This window comes from Hypomesus nipponensis, chromosome 14 (assembly GCF_054491055.1).
Source record: "Hypomesus nipponensis isolate SF chromosome 14, ASM5449105v1, whole genome shotgun sequence".
NCBI classification, from domain to species: domain Eukaryota; kingdom Metazoa; phylum Chordata; class Actinopteri; order Osmeriformes; family Osmeridae; genus Hypomesus; species Hypomesus nipponensis.
Window position 1 is genome coordinate 6,034,797 of NC_140374.1, and position 24,358 is coordinate 6,059,154.

Below are 24,358 nucleotides of genomic sequence, written 5' to 3' on the forward strand. Positions count from 1 at the left end.
GCTCATAATTGAACAGGGGAAGTGCCTGTGGATGGTCCCAGTCATCCCTGTGTAAACACCCCCAGTACTAGAAGCTTCCATCCTCTCCCAGAGGATGCAGGCCTGTTATCACTTCTCAGGTGATTTATTGGCCAGACTCAAAGTCACCGTCGGCTATAGCTTTTGGGACCCCGGAGACCGTTGTCATGGTTATTCCCATGCCGACTGTAATGCTGTAGCTCGGCAACACAGCTGGCGATGTGATGGATGACGGACTTCAGTTTTAGTAGGCTGATATTCAGATTAAGGGGCTCCCTAGAAAATATGTCTCTGTGTATGCCTGTGTGTGTGTGTGTGTGTGTGTGGGTGCGTGTGCATGTGTGTGTGTGTATGTGTGGATCCCATAAGGGAATGGGAGTCTTGGTCTGCTGCAAGTGTGTTTGTGGGCTAACACATTTGATGGCGCTCTAATAAAAATAAGGGACCCACATATCTAGACGCATGGAAAGTGGGTCATGCACAGCTTCGGATCAAATCCCATTTTATTTGGATCGCATTTTTATAAGCAATGTCACACAGGTCTCCACATGTGCCCATAGAACTGCACCTAAAACCCTCCAAGAGAACAAGGAAAGAGTGTGGGATTACAGAATGCGGAGGGTCAAAAAACAGAAATAGTAAGGGTGAGGTACCCACCGGCTAAGCTTAAACTAGAGCATCAGCTCAATCGTAAGGCTGATGAAAAAAGGATATTGCCTCCAAACACAAGACAATGTCAGCCTCCCTGATTGGGCCAGAAAGTCTGTTCCAGAGGAGAGACGCTCTACATAGAAAGGCCCTCCCACCGTTTCCGTCTTCCAACGCACAGTAACTCACCTTAACATCCATGCTGCACACACGGTCCCACACAAGTTGAGGTCCACTTTATTTGTCATTTCAAATCATTTCATCATTGTCATTTCATTTCAAAGTGCTACAATACAGACATACGGTGCAATGACATGTCATACCCCACAGGCACTCGATGCTACCCAATTATGGGTTTGCTACATTTCCACCTCTTAACAGAGGTAAAGTAACTGTTGGTGATGATGTCAGGTGACATCATCCCCAACAGTTACTTTACCTCTGTTAAGCCTCAGTATATTCAATGCTGTTATGGTTTGATTACCGTTTCCATATCCATGTTTGTCGTATGGATGGTATGGCTTGTAACATGTCAGTACAGTAGGTGATAGTTAGTCTATGATGGTGTATTCACAGTTGGGGGGCTGGGGTTACCCCTCCAATGCTCTACCACTGGGCTACACCCATCCCTCACCCTCATCCATCCACCCCCACTCTCCGTCTGGCTCTGCAGCACAGCCCTTTATAGCAGCCTCTCTTGCAGTCCAGCAGCCTGCTCAGGAACTTCTCACTGGCCAGGATATAGAGCACAGGGTCCAGACAGCAGCCCACAACACTCAGGGCCTCCGAAAACTGAAAGGAGGCGTACAGCTCGCTGATGTTAGCTGCTGTGATTAGGTCGTGGGTCCTCATGTAGACCAGGGTCATGATCATGATGTGGTACGGTGCGTAGGACACCATGAACACCAGCAGGGCGCCGGTGAGGAGCAGCATGGGTTTGCCTACACCCTGCTTGCCCATGCCCCTGCGTTTCCCCCTGGCGAGACCCCGTAGCACCCTCAGCATCAGCACGTAGAGCACGACCATGACGACCAATGGCAAGGCGAAGCCCAGCAAGGTCCTGAGGACGGAGGCAGTTGCGACGTAGACGAAGGGACCCTGGAGGTGGTCCATGCACACCGTCACATTCCCCGGACGTTTGATGGCGAAGGTCACCAACAAGTCCGGGACGGAGGTGAGGATGATGGCCACCCAGGTGCAAGCAGAGCAGAGCTTGGCTTTACCCACTCCCCACCACCGGAGGGAGCCGACGGGGTGGGCAGTGCGGGCGTAGCGGTCGAAGCTTGTGAAGGTGAGGAAGAAGACGCTCCCGTAGATGTTGACGTTGAAGAGGATCTTTTTGAGCTGGCAGAAGATGTGGATGTCCCTCCGGTAGGGCTTTTCCAGGTGGAAGTACAGGGTGAACGGCAGCATGAGGATCCAGGCCAGGTCACACAAGGCCAGGTTGAGCAGGAAGATGTTACTGGTACTGCTGGTCCTCCAGAAGCAGGTGTAGTGGAACAGTGCTGCTATATTACCCACAATCCCCACGGGCAGGGCGAAGGAGAACAGTACCAGGAGGATGTAGCAGTACCACCTGCCGTTCTCCAACTGGCTGCAAAACTCTGTGGACTGGTTGAGGTACTGCAGGACCGGCACTGTGGTTTGTGATGGAAACAAAGCAGATGAGTCAGTTACCGTCTGAGTAATACTGTTTACTGGTTCTGGCTGTGGAACAGACACATTGAATTCAAATTGCACAGCTTGTATTTACTCAGAAATGACCACAAGATATGGTATTTCTCAAGATCACATGACAGTGCAGCTCATACGAAGTGCTTAAGGTATTTCTTACCATATGCCGCAATCTGGAACAAACTTATATCAACATCCAAGCGCCAGTTTCATACAGAGTGCAAGACATAGTTGGCTGAATTGATTTATGTAAATAATCTTAACGTAAGAACATTCTTTTGATCCAATGAAGATGGATCATTTGAATAAAATATGATGTGCGGCCTAGTTCTGGAACAATCTCAGTTTCCAGGTGTCCCAGCTATGTCAACAGGGGGTGACAGCTTGACGATTTGCTTAGAATAATACAACTGAGACTTCACTGTTGATCTATTGCCTTCAATATGGACACCCTTTTTTCACAGGCGGATCAAGGAACAGAAGGTACCACATTAAAACATGACACTATGAAACACTGACAGGATCTGCTGACTTGTTAACAGAGAACAGTTTTAGACTTTTGCTCCAGAATGTCGAGTGCGTTTTCGATTGATTAATATTCTTGTTTATATTTTTCATCTTGGGGTTATTTTTTTGTTCAGAATAGTGTTTTACAGTAAGCACACTGAATATATGTGACCAAGACCAGATTCAATTTCTTTCCACAGTACATTTGATTTGAATACACATAGTGTGTCAATTAAATGTTCATTACAACAACTTGACATTATATGTAACCTGCACAGCAAATTTCAGGAATGTTCTATTTACATATAGATCCACCCTTACAATCAAGAGCACTCCTGATGTTTAATGTACACCTTCAAATGTGCTGTGTATATCAAGTGTTCCAAGCGAGCGGGCCTTACCCTGTGTGTCGATAACGAGCGTGCTGTTCAAGAGCAGGAGTGGGATCATGATGACAGGAAACGTCTCCCTCCATCTGCTGCCCTTGCGTCTCTCCCTCCGTCCACCCCTGGTGTGTGTCTCTCCTCCGTCTGGAGCCGTCTGCCCCTCTGGGCTGATGACGTGGTGTTTCCTGTTTGTTTGTTTGTTGGTGTGTGTCTGTGGGTGTGTTTGCGTGTGTTTTTCGAGGTGTTTCTTTGTGCGGACGCCTCTCTGTGTGTGTGTGTCCCTGTTTGGGTTTCTGTGTGTTTGACCTTTGACCTTTGTGCTGCTCCAGTTTGTCAGGATCTGTTTGTTTTGCTGTGTGGCACCGAAGCCTCCTGTCTGTCTGTGAGAAGGACTCAGGTGTTTCATTGTCCTTGAGATAAAAGACGTGTTCCTTTTTAGACTCGGTTGTATGAAAAACCCACTGGCAACCTGTAATCACCAAAGACCTGGTGCTGTTGACTCACATTACATTATAATGTTACCATGAAGTGGCAGTAGCATGCCTCGGGCCTGTGGTACTTATCTATCCAGTTAGAACGTACTTACATTGTACTACCACTAGATGGAGACTAGGCTGCATGTTTGAGTTCAAATTGTTGCCTCATGAGTCATGATGACAGGGAAAATCGAAGATATTATCAGTTAATATATCAACATTTACATTTTATTCATTCAGCAGACAATTTAATCAAAAGGGACATATAAATAGTGCATATATCTACTTATGCAAGTATAGATATATTATATAATAATAACTGAACCGAAACGCTGCCACGGATATACCTGGCACTTTAGTCTCCTTACGCAACTGACTGTAAAATTGTAGTTAAAACGTTTTGTGTTTGTTTGCGTGCCGTGTGTGCGCGTGGTGAATGTGATTCTGTTTGAGTGTGTGTGTGTGTGTCCCATCGGGTGAAGGGCGCTCATGAATCACTCCTTATCTGAGCTCAGTGCTTGGTGGGTATGATGACTCAAACTGTTTGGCTGAAGAATCTTGAATCACCTCTTAGTTAAATCTAATTTCAGATTGGCTGTGAGAAGTCCACCATGCTCACTGGCGGGGCTAGCCGCTTTAAAAGTCAGATCTGCTGATACACACAGCGCGCCTGCATCAGAGCTGTGGCTTCATCTGCACTGAAGGCAATTAAGTTCACTCATGCAGACCAATTCAATTATGCAGCCGAGGTGAACCCCGAAATACCACAAACCGAGCAAGACGTACAGTTCTCCTCCAGGCATCTGCACAACAAATCACACCTTCAGGAGCGTTTGAAGTGTAATCTCCGCATGTGGATACAGTAATGTCGCTGTTTACTGTATCTCTGCAAGGATATTCATGTGTATGTGTGGGCATTTATTAGGGGTGGGAATCTTTTGGTACCTCACGATTCAATTTACATTTTGATTCAATATATGCTTACATTTGATTCCAGTTTGCTGTTTAGTGTTACTTGTTTCTATTTGACTGTGTTAGGCAGTTAAGTGTTGAAGAAAACATTTAAAAATGAAATAATAAAAATTAATATTGTTTTTTGAAATTTGTGAATCGATGTGAATCGCTAAAAGACTGAATCGCGATTCATATGTCAATCAATCTTTTCCCCCACCCCTAGCATTCATGCGAACGGGTGTGTGCGTGTGTTTGTTTGTATGGGTGCATCCTCCTCATTGGGGTTTGTTTGTCAAATATGTATTTGACTTCTTGAATTCCGAACTAAAACGGGGTGTCACTAAAATGACGGTTTGTTCCTGCTAATCTGAATATCCCCATGCTACCGTATCAGTGTAGGATCATGTAGGAGCCTGGAGAGGAATAGTATTTTCAGTGGTCATCATTTTGCCCTGGACTGTGACCCTCTGAGGGAAGGTCAGTAGATTTTATTTACAGAAATTAGATTTACAGTGTGCAGCGAGGATGGGGAGGTGACTGGGGTGAACCAGCATGCAAACCAACCACCCAAGCAGCCAGCCTTGTGGTTAAAGTGACTGGAGCATAATGTCATAATTAGGGTTTGTGCAGCAGATGCTTTCATCCAAAATGATACGGCGGGGTGGGGGGTGAACCCACAACCTCTCGCTCTGCGGTTAATCGCTCCGCCACTGAACCCTGCCCATCCCAATCTGAGCATTGTGTGTCGGCATGGAGACACAACGATGTTGTCTCTCCCAGGAGCTGTCTGTCACAGTGAGGCCTCTCTGGCTGGGGGACGTCTGGTCTTTGCAGCATGATCCTGCTGTGGGTTCTCGGCTCGGGATTTACAGGAAGGAAGAGAGAAAACTGTCTTGTTTTGCTGGGATGGGGAATGCACTGTAGGAGAGGGCGAGTTGCCTGTGGTGTCGTGAGAGACTGGATATTTCCAGGTTTGCATCAACAGTAATACTAATATGACAGTGCTGTTACAGTTTTTGATAATGACACAAGTAGTTCTGTTAATACTGTATCTAGTAGCATACTAATACTGCAACCATTTTAATGTGTTGTGCCTCTCTTCCTGGCCTTAATTCAGGCCAGAAGAGATGTTTTTATTATTACATGTACTAGAGATATTTTGCTATATTGGATACATCAACTGATATATCACTGCTGAACCCAAGAATAATATCACTGCTGAACCCAAGAATAGAGCTTCATGTCTTCATGAACATTCCTCTGGCTGTTCGGGGAGGGTTATAATTTACTATTCAGAGCAGAGGGCCGAGTTTCTGAATCAATCTCATGCTCTACCAGAGATATTTCCCCGTAATTTGATTCTCAGCCAAAAAGCTTGGAAAAAAACAGCACAGGTCACAAATGTTTGAATAATCTGCCTAATCATGCTGATCCTACCTCATCAGAACACACGCCAACATCAATGCCTGCAGCGGCATCCCCCCCATGATTGCCGAAGATCATCCACTTCATTTTCTTTTCTTTCTTAATTGCTTCAGACCAAATAGCATTTCAATATATATGTTGACCTTAAGCTTCAACTAAAACGTTTATTTCACACAGTCTGGTCTATACACTCAGTCAGTTCACCCACCAAAGAAAATGACTTCAGGGTAGGGAAGCAGTGCTTCAAAAACGATCTTTAATCATCGTTCCACTGTTCAAAGGACAAATGTCAGACATGGCGGGGACGTGATTGATGTGTGCGAGCATAAACATTATCATTCATACTTCTCTCTTTCATTTGTGTCCATGAGTGGTATGTAGGGTGACAAGACTGAGCAACACAATGCCCTTTGAGCAGAGCCACTGAACGGCTGTCTTCCCCCTCATCTAGGTCGATATCTGCGTCTGAAAATGTTTCGCGAGGATCACGGCTCCTGGATGACCATGTTCTTCAGCACCATCCTCTTCCTCTTCATCTTCTCACACATCTACAACCTGGTCCTGCTGGTGGCGGGCAGCATGGGGTAAGACACCACTCCATCCCAGGGCTCCTCCTTCTGCCCTCCCACCCTCTCGTTTGTTAGAGTCCCGCTGCGCCCTCTCTCTCCCTCCCTCTTTTCCAGGCTGAGGGAGACATTGATCCGCACGTTTCGCCCGAGCTGCGGCTCAATCGCACTCCGGTCGATCGGAATCCCGACATTGCAAGTCAGGGTTAAAGGGGGAGGGGGATGAACGGATGGGCAGGGGGGGATACCTGAGAGATCACCTTCCACGACCTCCATAACTCTTCATCATGACGTACAGGGTAGCCATCTTGTCTTCCTGGCTTCCTCACCTGGTTGCTTGAAACTAAGATGGCTTAGCCTATCCAGATGTCCGCCACCATCTCCCCATTTATCCTCCACCAGCTGAAGGGTCGGATCTGAAATACACACACATCAATCCAGTGACAGGAATCCATTTGTGCGTTAGTGATCTGTCAGTCTCAGGGGAAAACATGCCCTTGTATCCAGACAGCTGTGAGGTCACGAGGTGGTGATATACCACTTGTTTGTTTTTCTTGTAAAACATCAAAGTGACAAGAGTCAGTTCGAGCGCAAGTTGGCATTGAACGGGAGTGGGCAGTAACAAGATTTTTCATCTTGTGGATTCTTCTCAAGCAACAGATCTTCTCAGACTAAGAACAAGAGGCAACAGGAAGGCTATTAGATGGAAGGAAAGGTGTTGTTGTCTTTTGCGGGCAGAGGGATGTGCTTGTATAATCAGCCCATCCGTCACACCGGCCGGAGCTGTGACAGTGACATCCATCACGCCTGCTCTCTCTGGTTGGCTGAGGAGCAGCAACGCATCGCTGAGCAGAGGGGCCGGTCCGCAGAGACGATAAATGTTGCCCGCGCAGGAAAAAGTTCCATTTGCAGTCCCTCTGAGGGTGTCTGTCACCGAGAGGATTTCTCTCGCCCTCCATTTCTGCCTTTTAGATCAACAGCGAGAAAAGGAGAGAAAGACAGAAAGAGACTTGTACGTCAGAGCTGAAGGAGGTGTTGTGGAGGTAGGCCGGTACGAGTTGGACCACCATCACTGCATCTCTGTGCCATCCAGACTGTATGAGGGTGTAGGACCTATCACTTCCACAAAACGATGATTCATCTATTTATGGCTCTGAGAGATGTCTGCGCTCACACCAGCAATGAGTCAGACATTTTCAATTGGTCTACTTCAGCTACTGTTCAGATAAAGCAAGTTCAGGTGTCGCAAAAAGGACTCTGTCCTGTAAATTGAACAAATTATAATGCAAGCAGAACAAACAAGGTTTTTTCAAATACCTTTCAAAACAACCATTACCGAAGATTGAACTATTTACAACCTGGCCAAAAAAGCAGGCTTTGATGTGAGATTTCCAATGACGTCAGAGTCATGTAAAGCTTTCCTAAGAAAGATAGATGGCGCTGTTGCAGAACAAGTCAAATCCACCTGCCACACAGCTGCAGCAGAGCAAACCCTGTATTCCTGTTACCCCTCTCTATCCCATAACGCCTTACCTTATCCTGCAGCTCCTCCTGCCCCTCTATCCCATACCGCCTTACCCTATCCTGCCGCTCCCCACGCCCCTCCTGTGGTTCCTCTCCAGACTTGGGACCTGTCAGCTACCATTAGTGTTTACATCTCTGTTTGAGACAGACCTGTAAGAGCAGTGTTCACATTCTGCCGGGACGTTCCTCTAAAGACCCTGGACTGCAATGGAGGGGAGGCAGAGGAGAGGGTGGGGAAAGGGGGGAGAGGAGGATGGGAGAGTGGAGGAGAGGCGGGATGGAGAGGAGGGGGGGGGGGGTAATGAGGGAAGGGAGAGGAAAGTGAAGGAGAAGAGGAAGGGAGAGGAAAGGGAAGGAGAGGAGGAAGGGAGAGGAAAGGAAAGGAGGGAGAAGAGGAAAGAGGGAAAAAAAAGGAGGTGGAGGGAGGGAGGGAGGGAGGGAGGGAGGGAGGGAGGGAGGGAGGGAGGGAGGGAGGGAGGGAGGGAGGGAGGGAGGGAGGGAGGGAGGGAGGGAGGGAGGGAGGGAGGGAGGGAGGGAGGGAGGGAGGGAGGGGGGGGGAGGGAGGGAGGGTTGGCAAATGGAAGTAGTCCAGCTCTGATGATGCAGTGAAACTTAAGTCTTTTGATCCGTGTCCAACCAAGCCTTTTCTGCATCCCCCCTGTTCCCTCCCTCGCTGTGAGGCTGTTGTAGTTTTTACTGAGACGAGGCACAAAGGAGTACAACGTTCCCAGTGGAAGCTGCCCCTGGGTGGGAAGGAACAAGATTTTCTCTATAAATCTGTGCAGAAAGAACTAGCTGCAGTGAGGTATTATTGCCTGGGCTTTTAAAATGGTATCTTTGGTATTAGTTCAGAATAATACTGGCTTTAAAGGAACACACCATGATGCCCTGATCTCTGCATCCAACCAAATGTGCTATGCTGTGGGAGAGGTCCTATTGCTGGACTCCCACATAACGCAGACCACATATCGTTTCTGTCTCACTTCCCTCTAAAGAGGTCTTGATTTAAAATGTCTGTGTGTGTGTGTGTGTGTGTTTCATTGATATGCTTTCATCTTCTTTGACCTTTCAAACCACTCTGACTGAGCTGGTTTAATTAAAAGAACAGGTATACTCTCAAATATTGATCAATATAATATGTGTTTATCAATATATATATATATATATATATATATATATATATATATATATATATTAGCGACATCTTCTTTCAATATTGCCTCACAATATTTCCTCCTTCCTTTATAAGTGTGCAAATTATCATTGTTAGGGAAAGTGACGCTTGCTGTTTCCTGCAGGCTAGGTATTTACTCACCATTAGCACAAGATTGATTCAATCCAAACCTTGTAGGTTCTCAAACATTGGCCAGACCTCGGTGGGACATTAGTCAAACATGCAGCCGTGACATATAAGCCGATATTCAAGCCGATGACCTGGGGTCAACAGCTATCAAACAGTTGCCTACCTAGCCTATGTTATTACTGGTAAGGCTTGTCCATTGTGGGTCCCAGTGTGCAGTAATCCACACTTGTTACCAGCTCCACATCTGGTCCATTTGCATTTTAATGTAACTGTCAGATTAGAGGGCTGTTTGTGTGAAACCAGTGGAGTATGACCGCCCAGGGAGTTTGACGTCCTTCACCGGCACTCTGTCACGCCACGCAATCCCATTCTGACATCTTACGGCGCCATTACAGCCAGAAATCAGCTCCTAATTAGACACTGTTATTTAATTAAGACGGTCCAATGTGTGGCGGGCACATTAATCATATCATGCTTAATTTAGCTAAGGGGCTAGGGGGGGGGGGGGGGTTCTCCTCCTTACCTGGTAGAATGAGGGGAGAAGGGAGTGAGATGTGAAAGTAAGGAGGGAAGGAGGTAGGGATGAAAGGAGGAGGAGGGAAGCAGAGGGAGACAGGGAGGTAACAGACAGAGAGGTAGCTCCCCTCTGAGCTGGATTATAGCACACATAATAGCATTTTCTCTGTTTACTACCGTCCCTCTGTTTCGCCTGTTAGCTCCTTTTCTCCCTGGTCATCCCTCCCTCTATCCTTTCATCCTTCCATGTCCATCCAATCATCCCTCCCTCCCTCCCTTTTTGTTTGTCTTTCTGTCTGTCTGTTAGTAAACTGGGGTAATGCCACGGACTAGCAGGGATTCCAAAAGCAGAATAAATGGCATGTTGTGGTATTTAGGTTCCTCCTGTGGAGCACAGGGAGTAGTGTAAGTCCCTGCCTGCTTGGCTGTATGGTTGTCTGCCTGCCTGCCTGCCTGCCTGCCTGCCTGTCTGCCTGCCTGCCTGCCTGCCTGCCTGCCTGCCTGCCTGCCTGCCTGCCTGCCTGCCTGCCTGCCTGCCTGCCTGCCTGCCTGTCTGCCTGCCTGTCTGCCTGCCCGTCTGCCTACCTGGCTGTCTACCTCGGCTGTCTGTCTCTTTGATTGTCTGTCTGACAGTCTGGGAGGGAGGGATGGTTGGAGAGAGGAAGGAAGAAAGGAAGGAAAGAGAGATTGAAGGAGGGTGTGTGGGAAAGCAGGAGGATTGAAGGCTTGTAGAGCCCCCTCCTAAGGTCATCCTCATGCACAGAAAGATACTAGAAAGAAACTGTCAACAGTACACACACACACACACACACACACACAGTTACCTTGGCAACTGCTTGAGTCTACCGAGAATTGCAAAAATGAATAAACCTTATACATTTATGCCAGTGTTAGATTGATATGGATGTGTGTGTGTGTCTGTTTTGTTTGTGTATGTGTGCATACCATGTTTGTGTTTTCTTAAATGTCTCAAATTCTTTATTACATTTCTTATCAGTCATTTATGTCCACAAGAGAGAGGAAATCATTATTTTATAGCTTGACGTTTCGCAAGCAGTGTACCATGGATCCTAATTGTGTCCGCAACCAATTTACCATAAAATATGATTTATAAAACTTGTCCTGACATTTCCAAATACCACACAGTGCAGAACCAATTTTCACCTCCAGGGACATTAATAAAACTTTTTTAATTAGCATTTGAACCGTTTCAATGTTTTCTTGGGATTTTTTTTTTTTCAGCAAATAGTTGATTTTTATGTGCGTGTGCTATATCAGTTGTGACCTTGAAAAGGAAAAGTGGATTTAGAAGCTACTAGGACCAGAAGTCCTAAAGGTTTTTAGCTGCAGTTTAATGGAAAACTGATATGGTGGATAGATAGTGTTGCAGTTTCCAGGGAGTTAGTCTGTTTGCCAACTCCCACTCCCCAGCTAAATAACCAAGTGGAGTGAAAGGGACTTAAATTCTGCAGGAAGTTTAATCTGATACTCTGGCAAATACCGTACATAGCTGACTTAGATAGAGACGTTTAGTTGCCTGAGATGGTGTGATGCTTGTTGTGTGTCAGGGTAACAGTTCTCTGGAACAATTATGCAGTGTTGGTCTTCTAAAATGGGATTTGATGTACAATCTACATAGAACACAAGCAGCACATCTCAATGTGGAGGTGGGGGTGGCAGAGAATATTTTAAATATTTCATTATATTTCCTGTGACCGACTTGAGACAACTTTTGGGCAAAACATCAGTAAATCACCCTCCAGAAAAGCGAACAAGTATAAGAGTATACTTGCTTCCAAGTGGACAGACGGGGATGAGGAGGGGGGGAGGGGGGCTGTCGGTATTTGATGAGTCAGCCCAGTCCAAGCTCTCACCATGCTGTTTTCTAAAAGCCTAATTACAGTCCTTGGGGCTGGCTGGGTCTTGCAGCCCCTGGCCCGTTAGGGAGCTGATTAGTCACTCAGTGACTGTGGTGGTGTTCCCCTGGCCATGAACTCTCTCATTAACCCACCTAGCCCATTACATTTTTAAGTCAAAAAGGGATGTTTCTTATCATTCTAGGACAGTCTCATAACCCAGTTCATGGTTGAAATAGCAGGGTTTTTTTTGTTTGATGTTGGTCTGATTCTTGGAGGGAGGGAGAGAACGTCGAGGGTTTGTCCTGGTGCGAGGGGAATCTACCGGGGCCGATTTTAAGCCCGGTGTGTGGTGTTATACTGCATTTCGTCAAATATCGATTGGGAAATTTCGCCCTGACTCCCAGTGGGATCTCCTTGGCAACTGGCCTGTGGCCAAATCCCTGAGTGTCTGTCTGACTTAATGCAGATATAAATCTCCGTTCTAATCAAGTGCTTTGATTTGCCAACCAAGGGAATGTGATAAGTCACCTTCAGACCGCACGTTTTCACTAATGCAGCTCTGTCACAACCAGTCTGAAAATGACACATTGATGATGTATGATTTGCACTGCACCTTTAATTCATCTGACCCAACTGTTTTTCTGTTTTCATGAAGGGAGAGGGAGAATACAGGTGCCATCTGGGGTCACTTGTTTGGCCTAGACAGTCATGTCTGTTCTGGACTGGCTTGATGAGTCTATTATGAATTAATGAGAAAAGGGAGGGACAATTGGCGTCAATTAAAAGGAGCGCCTTTTAAACCTACCTAAGCTTTCTAATAGGATAAAGGGATTATTCTCTTCTGCTTTGAAAGATTTGTCGGCTGTCGTTTTACAATACAATATTTTTTTTTACAATAATTCCCACACCTGAAAGCTTATTAGAAACACTTCAAAAATGACAGGAACGAGGAAAAAGGGGCGCGGTCGACAATTTCTCTCTTTCCACTGTCTGCTGTCTCATATAAAAAATGTCTATTGTGCAGAAGTCGAAAACAGAGAACCAGAACAGAGGCGAGGGGAGCTATTGACTTCAATTCATTGACCCTGCCGCAGCCCTGCTACCGAGCCTGTGTCTGCGGCCATCTATTATATTCATGAGGCTGGCCTGTGGGGGCCACGAGCCCACCTGCTCCACTCAGCCTTTGAGATGCTGTGACGAGATCAAACGAGCTCCCTCACGCCTCTCTCCTCTTTCTCCTCTCCTCTATCGGGGGGTGGCAGTCGCACGCAGGAGGGGAATGACCTAGTTTCCCTCCGTGCCATTACCTAGATAGAATGGAGGAGAAGTGGAAGACCCCGAACAAAAGCCTCTTGTCGTCTCCGGCTCCTGGAGAGGAGGGACTAACTAGAATGCGTGTGATCTTTTATCAAAGATAAAGTCATTTATGGAGCACCTTCATGTAGTGCGAGGCGTCGGGTCTCTTTCCCAACGACAGCAGTCAAGTTTGCGCCCCGAGCCTGGCAAGCAAAGCTAGGGGGTGGAAACCAGAGCTCATCCTTCTAGAGACGACAAGGGGGTTCGAGATACGTCAAATGAGAATACTTTCGAGCGGCGCCTCTTTGCAAATTGAAGACAACCGTCAGGGCTTGACGTCGGTAGATGCTACAAAACATCTTGAAATGTATTATGTCTGACAGAAAGCATCATGACACTTAGCAACACCCAACAATTTGGTTTTCTCTCCCTCTGTTGACTCTCCGTTACTTCACTCCCCCCTCCTGCCGTTCACCACCCCCTCACCAACACACACACACACACACCCTCTTTCTCTCCCTCTCTTTCTGTCCATCATTTTCTCTCTCTTCCTCCCTGATTTTCTCTGTACATTTTCCTTTCTCTCGACCTCTCTCTATCTCTCTTGTGTGCTTTCTCTATCTCCCTTCCTCGCTCTTCTCTCTCCACCCTCTCTTTCTCTCTCCCCTTTCTCTCTGTCTGTTTTTTCCTCGCACCCTCTTTTTCTCTCTTCCCCTCTGTCTCTCTATCTCTCTCTCTCTCTCTCTCAGGCCATACATGGTGACCGAGTACATGGGGATCAGAAACGAGAGCTTCATGAAGATCGCCGCCGTCGGAACGTGGATGGGAGACTTTGTCACGGCTTGGATGGTGAGAAAACGGAGATCCCACTTCTTATCGTCCGTCAACCCTGAAATCGGAGCAGGCAGAGTACAGTACACAGGTGGACGGGGACAGGAGTGGAGAGGGAGCACGTCTCCTCCTCCCCTTTCCCAGCCATCTCTTTTCATTTGTCAACATAAAGAGAGGAGGGTTCTCCAGTGGGAGTGGACTGCCTATGGTGGAGAGGAGTCTGACACGAGGCGGGCCGGAGAGACGACTTGACACGCTCCCTCGCCGTCCGCATTAGTATTCCACAGTACAAACAGTAATGAAGGGGGGGGCGGGGGGGGGGGCGTGGTGGAGGAGAGAAGGAAGGGTGGGGGAGCGCAAGACAGGTGAGGGGGGGAAAGGAGGGAGAAAATGAGGAGCAATGGGGAGATGGATGGGAGAGTGTGTGTGAGAGAAAGCGAGGAGAGAGGGGAAAGAGAAAGAGAGAGACAGAGAGAAAAAGAGACAGAGAGAGAGAGATAGAGAGAGAGAGAGAGAGAGAGAGAGAGAGAGAGAGAGAGGGAGAGGGAGAGGGAGAGGGAGAGGGAGAGGGAGAGATAGAGAAAGAGAGAGGGAGAGGGAGAGGGAGAGGGAGAGGGAGAGAGAGAGAGAGAGAGAGAGAGAGAGAGAGAGAGAGAGAGAATAACTAGAACAAGAGGATGAGGGAAGCCAAAGTGCTGAATCCAGACTTTTTTTCGTACATTCGATTAATTCAACGAGGCACTTCCAAGATGACCTCTGTGTTTCCTAGACAGAGCAGATTTGGGATGTGTCATCGGTAGATGTGTGGACAGGATATGGCTGCTTTATGCAACACTGCTCATGCCAGAAAGATTTCACTGATTTCCAGAACCAAATCCTTTTCCACACTACAGAATGTCTGCCAGAGTTAACACTGCCCTGTTGACAAATTTCCCTTGTCTTGATGAAGCATGCCCAAGGCATTTGCATAGTTGAGCATTAAAATCCTCTCAAATAGATGTTGATGCAGATCAGAGAAAATCTACTCAGCTTGATTACATTTAATGATTGACTATAAATTGCATTGAACCTAAACACAACAGAAATACATTATAAGGAAAGCTATGTCACTGAAATGGATTGTGCTATTCAATCCCCCATACAGTGCCGTAGGCAAATGACAAGAAGGGGAGATTCAAACCATCCATTATCAAACCATGTTACTCTTAATGAATACTGCCCTTGATTATGCTCATAATGAACTATATTCAGTGTTACATTTGTAATGTGTTTATCAAGCTTAAATCAAAACTCAGTGTACTTCTGCATTGTTGATAAAATAACTGGTTTCTGATTCTGTATTGGTCTCTCAGCCCTGGGCAAAACATGTTCTTTTTTATAGTTATTTTGTCTGGTCAAGTACTACAATAGGTCCCTGTCTCTTTCCCAGGTAACTGACATGATGCTGCAGGATCAGCACTACCCAGACTGGGGCAAAGCTGCCAGAAGGTTCTGGAAACAAGGAAACAACAGGATTGTCCTCTTCTGGTGTGTTACCCATGGGGCTCATTATAAGACATGTAATAATTCATACTGCCTCCGACACACATATGTGTGTGTGCGGGTCTGTGCGCGTTTGTGTGTATGTGTGTACATATGTGTGTGTTTGTGTGTGTGTGTGGGGGGGGGGGGGGTGCAGGTGAGCGTTGTCCAGAAAACCTATATTTATTCATGTATTCCACAAAAAAATGGAGTCGACATTGTGTAGGCCCGTCTTTGGTGTGTGTATGTGTTGTGTGTACTGTATTTCAGCATGGCTACACACAGGGTCACCCACAGTCAATAGCTCTGTTAATCTTCCTCCACTCAGCCTCATCACCTTTAATTAGATGAACAGACGGTAGAATCAATAGACATAGGCAGGTCACTGGGCCAGGTGCCTCTCTGCTTACCTTACACATCATGGGACTTGACCCATGCACACCTGCAACTACCACGGCCAACTTCATGATCACCACTAGACAATGCAGTTCAGTCCGCCTCAAAATCTATTAGGCAGTTTAGTCCGGCTTGCGGACCCAGCGATGCGCATTACAGCGAATCGAAATTGAGCTTGCAAGTGTGGACCAGTGAAATGCGTTTGTGTTTAATACAGCAGCTGTGACAAAGGTGACCACTGCTTCAGAACTCCAAAACTCCTCCAGGGATGTTTCCTCCATTGTGTAATGTCTCCCCATCAAATTGATTGCTTCTCTGTTGGGAGGCAGGGAGGAAAAGTATGGCTTTTGTCCGTCCCCCGGAAATCTTTGTCTTATTGATGGATACCCCTGGTCTGACTGTCACAATCAATTTTAGCATTTGACAAGCTATCATCTAAAATACGGGGCTCCAAAGTGGGATTGATAAATGTGCGGAGGAATATATTTTGACAATAAACGTCAAAGAGTCTTGGGGAATCACAGAGGCAGTGGTGAAAATCAGTCATCTGGAGGGAAGAAGAATCCACTTTCGAATGTTAAGAACCAAACAGCGTCTCATTACCGAGCACACAGGATATGATGCGGGCTGGCAGGAAATGATGACGGCTGGCAGTCTCTATGTGCAATCCAACCAGATGCATAGGGATGCATTAATACCCCAAAGGTGTACTCGTTTTGATAAAATTCTACATCAAAAATAAATATCCAATGATATTTGATAGCTCTATCAAGATTTCTTTCCACTCAAGGCTACTGTTGCCGGAGGGTATATCTGACCTGTGTGAAGTTGGGTTTAGCTAGTATTATGGATAGGTGTCCCACAGGGGAGTCCATTGAGTTCATTCTTCTCCTCTCTCCTTTCTCCAGGACAGTGTTGATCTCCCTGACATCTGTGGTGGTGTTGGTCATCAGCACGGACTGGATCAGCTGGGACAACCTGAACCGGGGCTTCCTGCCTAGCGACGAGGTCTCCAGGGCCTTCCTGGCCTCCTTCATCCTGGTGTTTGACCTACTCATTGTCATGCAGGTGGGATGCTCCCCGGTGGCCAATTAAAAACAGAGAGCGGCACTTTCTCACTCACACTCCCTCCTCTATCTCCAGCCTATCCCCTCACGTCTCCCTCCCTCCCACTCCCCCCCTCGCTCCCTCCCTCCCACTTTCCTCCCTCCCTTCTCCCTCATTTTCTTCAGTCACAGGGGCACTGCGGCACTGGGTCGAGGGATACGTTTGATCGTTTTCTGAGCCAGCATGGCTACAGACCCTTCCTCTGCTGTTTGCTGCATCTCTCCCTCCCCTCCATCCCTCCATGCAGCCAGATAACCCCAGACTTTAGCCAGAGAGTTGGCCACTTTCCTCTCCCCAGTGAGCGCCAGTGTTTTTTTTCATGATGACTCATAAGATTCGAGTTTGCTTTTTCTCCCTCCCCTCTACCCAATGTCATCCATTCCGCAGGAGAATATACATCAATAAAGCTCGTGTCAGTGGCTCATGAATATGCAAATGTGTTTGTCTGGGTGGAAAAAATGGTTTCAAGGAGAGAGAGAATGTGTTCAAGCCAGTTGCTCCCAGCCAAATACAGACCCAGAGTGTGGTTTGAATGTAGGCCTAATTCAACATGGCTTCTCCAAATGTTTAATGAACATATTTCAGTGGCTTTGTTAGCACGCATCAAAGGACATGTGGCAACCTAATGTTTAGTGTCCATTTAACGGTTGTTTCTACTTTGTTAACTCTAATTACCAAGTAGCTGCTAATGTGTAAATCACCAGCTTTTTTATGTAACAAATATCTCAGTGCGCCCCTCCCCTACAAACTCAGTTGTGTGTAGATGACTCAATTAGTTTGTTTTACAACAAAAACCAGCACAATAACTGGAAGAAAATAATGATATGCCTTTCAAAAGCAGAGTTTTGATGACCCACTCTCCTAAGATGGGCTTGATTGAATTATAAAACGAGGATATGCCTTTGTCTGTTCCTGTGAGATCCATTTCTCTGACACAGATGTGCCCGTCTATCGACGGATCCTCCCCAGAGACTAATGCCTCGTGACCAGTGTATAAAGCTTCCTGTCAACCTTAACTTCCATATCCTGTTTCAGACCTGACCTGACACTACAGCACTCTACATATTGTGACTAGTCCCCAGCTTATGACAGCCTCCGCTTGACATCCCGGCCCCATCGTCAGCCACAACTCACTCCTCCTGCGGCCGGACCCTATATCACCCTCATTCTCCTGCCATTGTTTATGATCTGCCCCTCTTATTTTCCTCCCTGTGTACAGCAAGCGTGTTTACAACTGTTATTTATGATTTCAATTAGTCTCTGCCGTTAGTGCTACCGTGCGTTAGTGGCTGTCCATACATTCGTGCACAGTCAATAAACCCTCCTCCTTCACCGGGCAGACCGACAGAGCTCTCCAAATAGCATTATTCACCTTCTTTTCTGGGTGTTCCCGTGAGCTAGCTACTTTCTCACCTCCATGAGAAAAGACTCAATCAAGTTCTCAATCTAATGCAACTACCCAATTACTGATCCAGCTCTGTTTTTGATAGTATTGCTTTTGTATTGTTTATTTTCTCCATGTTATACTTATGCAACAATATATATATATATATATATATATATATATATATTATATTAGTTTCACAGCAAAGACTTGAATAACATGTGTGTGTAGTACACACACACACACGCACACACACTGTGTGTGGAATATCCCGTATTTAATATATTACCTAGAGACTCGTTATTTCTTCTGACTGAGGCACATGGCTTAAATGTCATGCTTATTACTCCTACTGCTTCAGCAGCAGCTAAGTACTGCAGAGCAGTGGGAGGGATTCATTAACATCAAGGGGGAAAGCCCCTTTTTCATCTGCATTCATGCCCATTGATATGGATAGTTCACAGTTTTCACACTTCAGGATATATATTGAATTATGAAACATGGTAATTCAATTCAATGTACTCACAGAATGGCACTGTGGAGATGAGGGTTAATCCACTTAGATAAAAAGATACTTAAAGATACTACTAAGATACTTAAGAGAAGTTAACTCTTACCTAAACGCAAGAGTTATATCAGTATATTTCAACATTGATGCAACAGCCAGGTCCTAGCGATCATTACGTTGGTATTGACTTTCTCACTTCCCCCCGCAAGACTGCACAGAGAAAAGTGTGTGTGTGTGTGTTTCTTGAGTTTTTATGTCATGTGCTGATGTCATAGGACCAGACACAAGAGTATGATCCCACTGTAAAAAAAAAGCATTTACAGCACGGCGTCTTCCGGTCTGACTTCAGACTGGAAATCTATAGAAAAGGTTATCAAATCCCTTGAAAGCATCTCACTACTAGCCATTTACAAGTATCTTCACACACTTGAAGCATTTCAGCCAACTCTAAACTTTAAAAAAGTATTTCACCGGAGCGATGACGCTTGATGTAGCATTTGATGGGTTATCTCACTTCAGCAGAATAGCTGAGACCGTGACTCGTCATCACCTGATTGGAGTAAAAGTCTGTATGTGGCTGTTTCTTTCAGGATTGGGAGTTCCCTCAATTCATGGGTGACCTGGACATGAACCTGCCAGGAATGTCCACCACCCAGCTGAAGTTCAAGCTGCCAGTCTGCAAGAGCATCTTCAAAGAGGAGTACCACATCCACATCACAGGTACACTGCATCAGGCACGCGTGCCTCTCTGCTTGTGTGTGTTTGTGTACTTGTGTGCGTGTGTTAAAGTTGACGTGTGCGTGTGTTTATGCACGTGTCTTGTATGCATGTGTGTGCATTTATGCATGTGTATGCATTTAGCAGACTTACAGTAAGTACAGGGACATTCTCCCCGAGGCAAGTAGGGTGAAGTGCCTTGCCCAAGAACACAATATCATGTGGCACGGCGGGGAATCGAACGAAAAACCCTTAATAGCCCGACTCCCTAATCGCTCAGCCATCTGACCCCCGTATTGGTGTGAAAGCGAGTCACATAATCGTCACGCAGAACACATCAGTCCACTTCAGTGGTGCAGAGGTCAGGGGCGTGGCCTAACCCTAACCCTGGCAGAGGTCCTCAGGAGCAACTCTGCTGCTGGAGCTTCCATGGAGACGTCTTCTTGGGGCAGCCTTCGCAGCCTAACCAGCACCGCGCGCAAAGGTCGTCAACACTAGAGTGGGAAATGGAGCTTAACAGTACAGAGGAACCCAGGGACGAGGTGTGCTGGGCCTGACAGATTCTGTTACCTCATACTGTCAGACAGGATCTGCCTTCTCTCCATAGAGGTTTTGAAGCTAGCGCCAAATAACGCTCCCCCTTTAAGAACATAGATGTATTTGTTGTGACATGTGGAAGTCTTCAGTGTGGTATGAACCCTACTCCTTACTGACATCTCCCCACCTAGAGCTCAGAGCCCCTGCTGTGCAACGCATATCCACACCCCGGTGTGGACACATATATTCTCCTGGCGTAGATATCCCATTTAAAACCATCATACAGGTTCTCATTTCGTTCCACGGGGTGCACGCTGCGACAACCATCAAGGGGCAAGGAAAACGAATGTTCCCCTACTAAATGGTAAACTGTTCAAACGGTGGCTGATTCGTGCTAGGTTGTTAACCCTAATGCATTGCACATCCATTCAGCATTAGGGAAATGGCCTGCAGACTACGTGATTGGTTTAAGTAAAAGCTTATTAAGTGCACGTCTCGGGAGGAGGTTGTCATGTCACGTAAAGTACATACCTAAGGAGCCATCTGCCTTCATATCAGTAAGCCTGGGGGAGGGGGAGGGGGGGGGTTCATTAGGGCGGAGGGTCTCATTTGAAGGAGAAAGAACCATGATCGATCTCGCATTGTGGTACTCACAAGTACGCACATCCTTTCCCTGCCCCTTTTTCCCCCCCACCCCGTCTCCCCCACGTCCCAGAGCGGGGAGGTGCAGTGGGCAGACACCTTCGCTCCGCCAGGGGCCCCGGCCCAGGCCTGGGGTCATGGAGAGAAAAATCTGTTCCGCATGTTTTCCTACTGGATAGTTTGTGGGGAGACCTGGGAGATATATCCCACCGTAGCACTGACAGGCCCGAACGGGGCTCGAGCCCAGGTGGTGGAAGGTGCAAGGCAGTACTCTGCTGTGCCGCATTTGGAGATGTGACCTGGGGCCGAGCAGTGTTCAGAGGCCTTCACTCAGAAGCAGCACAGCTTAGGGATGCTCGGATTCTGGATGTCTTCAATCAGTCAGTTTGCGGTCGTATTTACATTTTGAGTCATTTAGCAGACGCTCTTATCCAGGGTGACTTACAATAAGTACAGGGACATTCCCCGAGGCAAGTAGGGTGAAGTGCCTTGCCCAAGGACACAACGTCATTTGTCACGGCCGGGAATCGATCCGGCAACGTTCTGATTACCAGCCCGATTCTCCCTACCTATTCTTTTAGGTTTCCCTTTGTTACCACTGAGCTAAGTTACTTTGTATAAAGGTTTTCTTAAATGAAGACGTTATTATTGGAGTGTTCAGTGACTGTATCATTCTCCTATTCGACAGGTAAATGGTTTAACTACGGTATCATCTTCCTCGTCCTGGTCCTCGACCTGAACATGTGGAAGAACCAGATCTTCTACAAGCCCTACGAGTACGGCCAGTACGTGGGCCCTGGCGAGAAGATCTACACCGTGGAGGAGCCTGACACACTGAGCACCTTCAACCGGAGCACGCTCACCTACAGGTGGCGCTCCACTCACGTGGACCCCCTCACCAACCTCACCTACGTCCAGCGGGACATGTTCCTCCACAGCCGCTACGTAGGAGCCAGCCTGGACATCAAGTGTCTGGCCTTCATCCCCAGCCTGGCCGCCTTCGTGCTGTTTGGCTTCTTCATCTGGCTGCTGGGGCGCTTCCAGGACAGCGAGACGTTCCCGGAGAGCCAGGACAAGACGTACGAGCGGATCAAGAGGAAGTCGCCGTCGGAATACAGCAAGGAGATGGGCTTCTCGCCCGAGGAGGTGAACATATCCATGAGCAACACGCGGAGGCGCTCGGCCACGCCCATGCTGCTCTCGGTAGACGGGGCCCAGTTCGGGACGAGCCCGTCCACTAACTCCACCTCCCTGGTCTCCATGGAGACGCAGGAGACCCAACCCAGTGTCGGTATCGACAATGCGGCGCAGGGCGAGCCAGCCGCGTCTTTTGATGTCAGCGGACAGTCACCGTGACCTTATGACCTTTTAGATAAATAACCACTATCAAGGACCAGTAAAGAGAGGGGAGGGAGAGACAAGATGAACTGTTTTCGCTCCCAGACCCTCGTCTGAGGGATTATTGAAGCCAGCTCTGACCGAGCAGAGAGGCCACTAAGAGGAGGTTTGATTAGAAGGGAGACCTTGTGAACTACACTCTTAGCCTGTGTTTGCTCGTGAAAATGGCCACTCGGACACTTGGGAAGTAAACCACGACCCAGATAGCTTTTGTTTTGTCGTTTTTTACATTTTGTAAAGGTCTCTTAACTTTGCACCACAATGGCAAACCACTCTTTTAATTCTGGACTTCAAAGCCTTTTTGTCAACATGGTGCTCACGCTATATTCTTATGTTTTTCTATTGTAAGGTGTATTTATCATTGTAAACTATTTTTGTGCCTATATGGGAAACGTATTTGTAGATAGTGGATCCCTGACTGTGGTCATGGCTACTATATTGTATTCCAGTATTGCTACAGTATTACAGCAACAGCGTGCCTTGATATCTCATGCCCAGAAATGGACAGCAACATATTTAAACAGTCTATAACTTTGGAAAGCAAGCGGACGATGTCGATATTTCGATAAATATCTCGTCTTATTTCAATGTTTTTACACAAGGACAATGTTTACCCAGTGTTATATCCAGATAATAGGTCTGATTTTAGCAATTCAATCGTTATTTTTCTTGAAGCTTCTCACTTTCCTTAATTGTGTGTGTTTCTTCTCCTTCTTCACTTGAAAGAAGTGGCTGCATTGTGAAGCGTCAACATACAACAGACCAATTTTATATTATAAACGATATAATCAATTGTTACCGGCACAACCATTTTGGATCAAGTAACAATCTGTTCATTTATTTATTACATGTCATTTCACAGGGATTGAACTCAGATATGGGCAAATAGTTTTGCCCTGAATACAAATCAGTTTTTGTTGTACAGGTAAAAGAAGTACGCCAAAACAAACTTCAACACCTCAACCATAGCTCCAAGTTTTAGCTTCACTGCCGGCCCCTATTTGTTGCAAGGATTAGGTTCTTAGTTTTAGAGAGACATGTGAGAAGATTGTGACATGACTGCATGTTTACATACAGCTGACACACAAAACTAAGATTTTTCTATTTTTTTTATGAGTATTACGATATACTGATATACTATATATATATATATATATATATATATATATATATATATATATATATATATATATATATATATATATATATATATATATATATATATATATATATATATATATATACATATCAGTATTTATATCACATAAACTGTAAAGATAAAGAAGTGTAACCGTGGTTTGTCACTAAAGTGTTCTGAGAGATGATTCTGCAAAGATCGCTCAACTGTGCACAATGCCTTGGATGTGTGTGTGTTTGTGCATATGTGTATTGTGTGTTTTGACAGACAGATAGAGACCCATTCTGTGAAGAGGTCAATCTATTTAGCATACCTGGCTTGTGCTCCTTGGTTCAGTAAACTAATCCCTCTTGATTTATAACAGGTCAAAGATCTCATTACTGCTGTTGTTCCTTCAGTGTGGAGATATGTTTGTGCAACAGGGCAACACATTGCTCTATGGGGCAGTGTTGGAACAAGATACAGAACCACATTTCACTGGAGTGATCTTATGATATGTTTATAATGTATTGTGCTTGGGTTGAAAATGAATGTTCCCTCTCCTCACACTGTTGAATTGCATACCCAATGGAGGATTTGCATCTTTATGTTAGTTTTTTTTCTTCTAAATGAAATGATAGCTCTTTTCATCGTGTCTGCCTTGTGTTGTATGCTTGTCTGATAACATGAAACTAAAATAAAAATGTTTTGATACATGCTACTGTGCATTACAATCATCTGTGGGATTGAATGAGATCTGTGTGAGATGGAAAGAGGTTTCTGGTGTGTTGCTCGTGTGTTATGTAACTCCCAGCGAGGAAAGTTCTAGTTTACTATGTTCCACACTGCAGATACTGTCGTGACACTGTTGCCAAGCAACACCCCAGGTCAACTCCTCGGCTGACCTAATTAATATGCCAGGTGTGTGATGATACAATACTTATTCAAGGACACTTAAACCTGCTCCTACACGTGGCGTAAGCTTTAGCTTAACAGGGCTCTCCAGGGACATGTCCCAAGTTTTATTAACCATCACTAAGCGCAGCTA

At 46.2% G+C, this 24,358-nt stretch overlaps 2 protein-coding genes across 3 annotated transcripts in view; one reads left to right on the top strand and one right to left on the bottom strand.

The window, feature by feature from the left end:
* The window catches only part of tmem117 (transmembrane protein 117), a 30,060-nt gene extending 6,029 nt beyond the window's left edge, over positions 1-24,031 (top strand). For both annotated transcript variants that reach the window (XM_084672980.1, XM_084672979.1), the window contains exons 3-8: positions 6,540-6,672; positions 13,902-14,001; positions 15,413-15,510; positions 16,809-16,968; positions 19,490-19,619; positions 21,484-24,031. In XM_084672980.1, the coding sequence (XP_084529106.1) occupies positions 6,540-6,672; positions 13,902-14,001; positions 15,413-15,510; positions 16,809-16,968; positions 19,490-19,619; positions 21,484-22,151 (1,289 nt within the window). In that variant the 3' untranslated portion in view covers positions 22,152-24,031. The remainder of the gene's footprint in view (positions 1-6,539; positions 6,673-13,901; positions 14,002-15,412; positions 15,511-16,808; positions 16,969-19,489; positions 19,620-21,483) is intronic.
* LOC146258418 (P2Y purinoceptor 1-like) lies at positions 1,111-6,175 on the bottom strand. Its single transcript, XM_084671689.1, has 2 exons — positions 6,101-6,175; positions 1,111-2,373 (listed from the first exon to the last, which is right to left on the bottom strand). Exons 1-2 carry the CDS (start codon positions 6,173-6,175, stop codon positions 1,303-1,305), a joined length of 1,146 nt encoding a protein of 381 aa, XP_084527815.1. The 3' UTR covers positions 1,111-1,302.
* Positions 24,032-24,358: the final 327 nt, after the last annotated feature.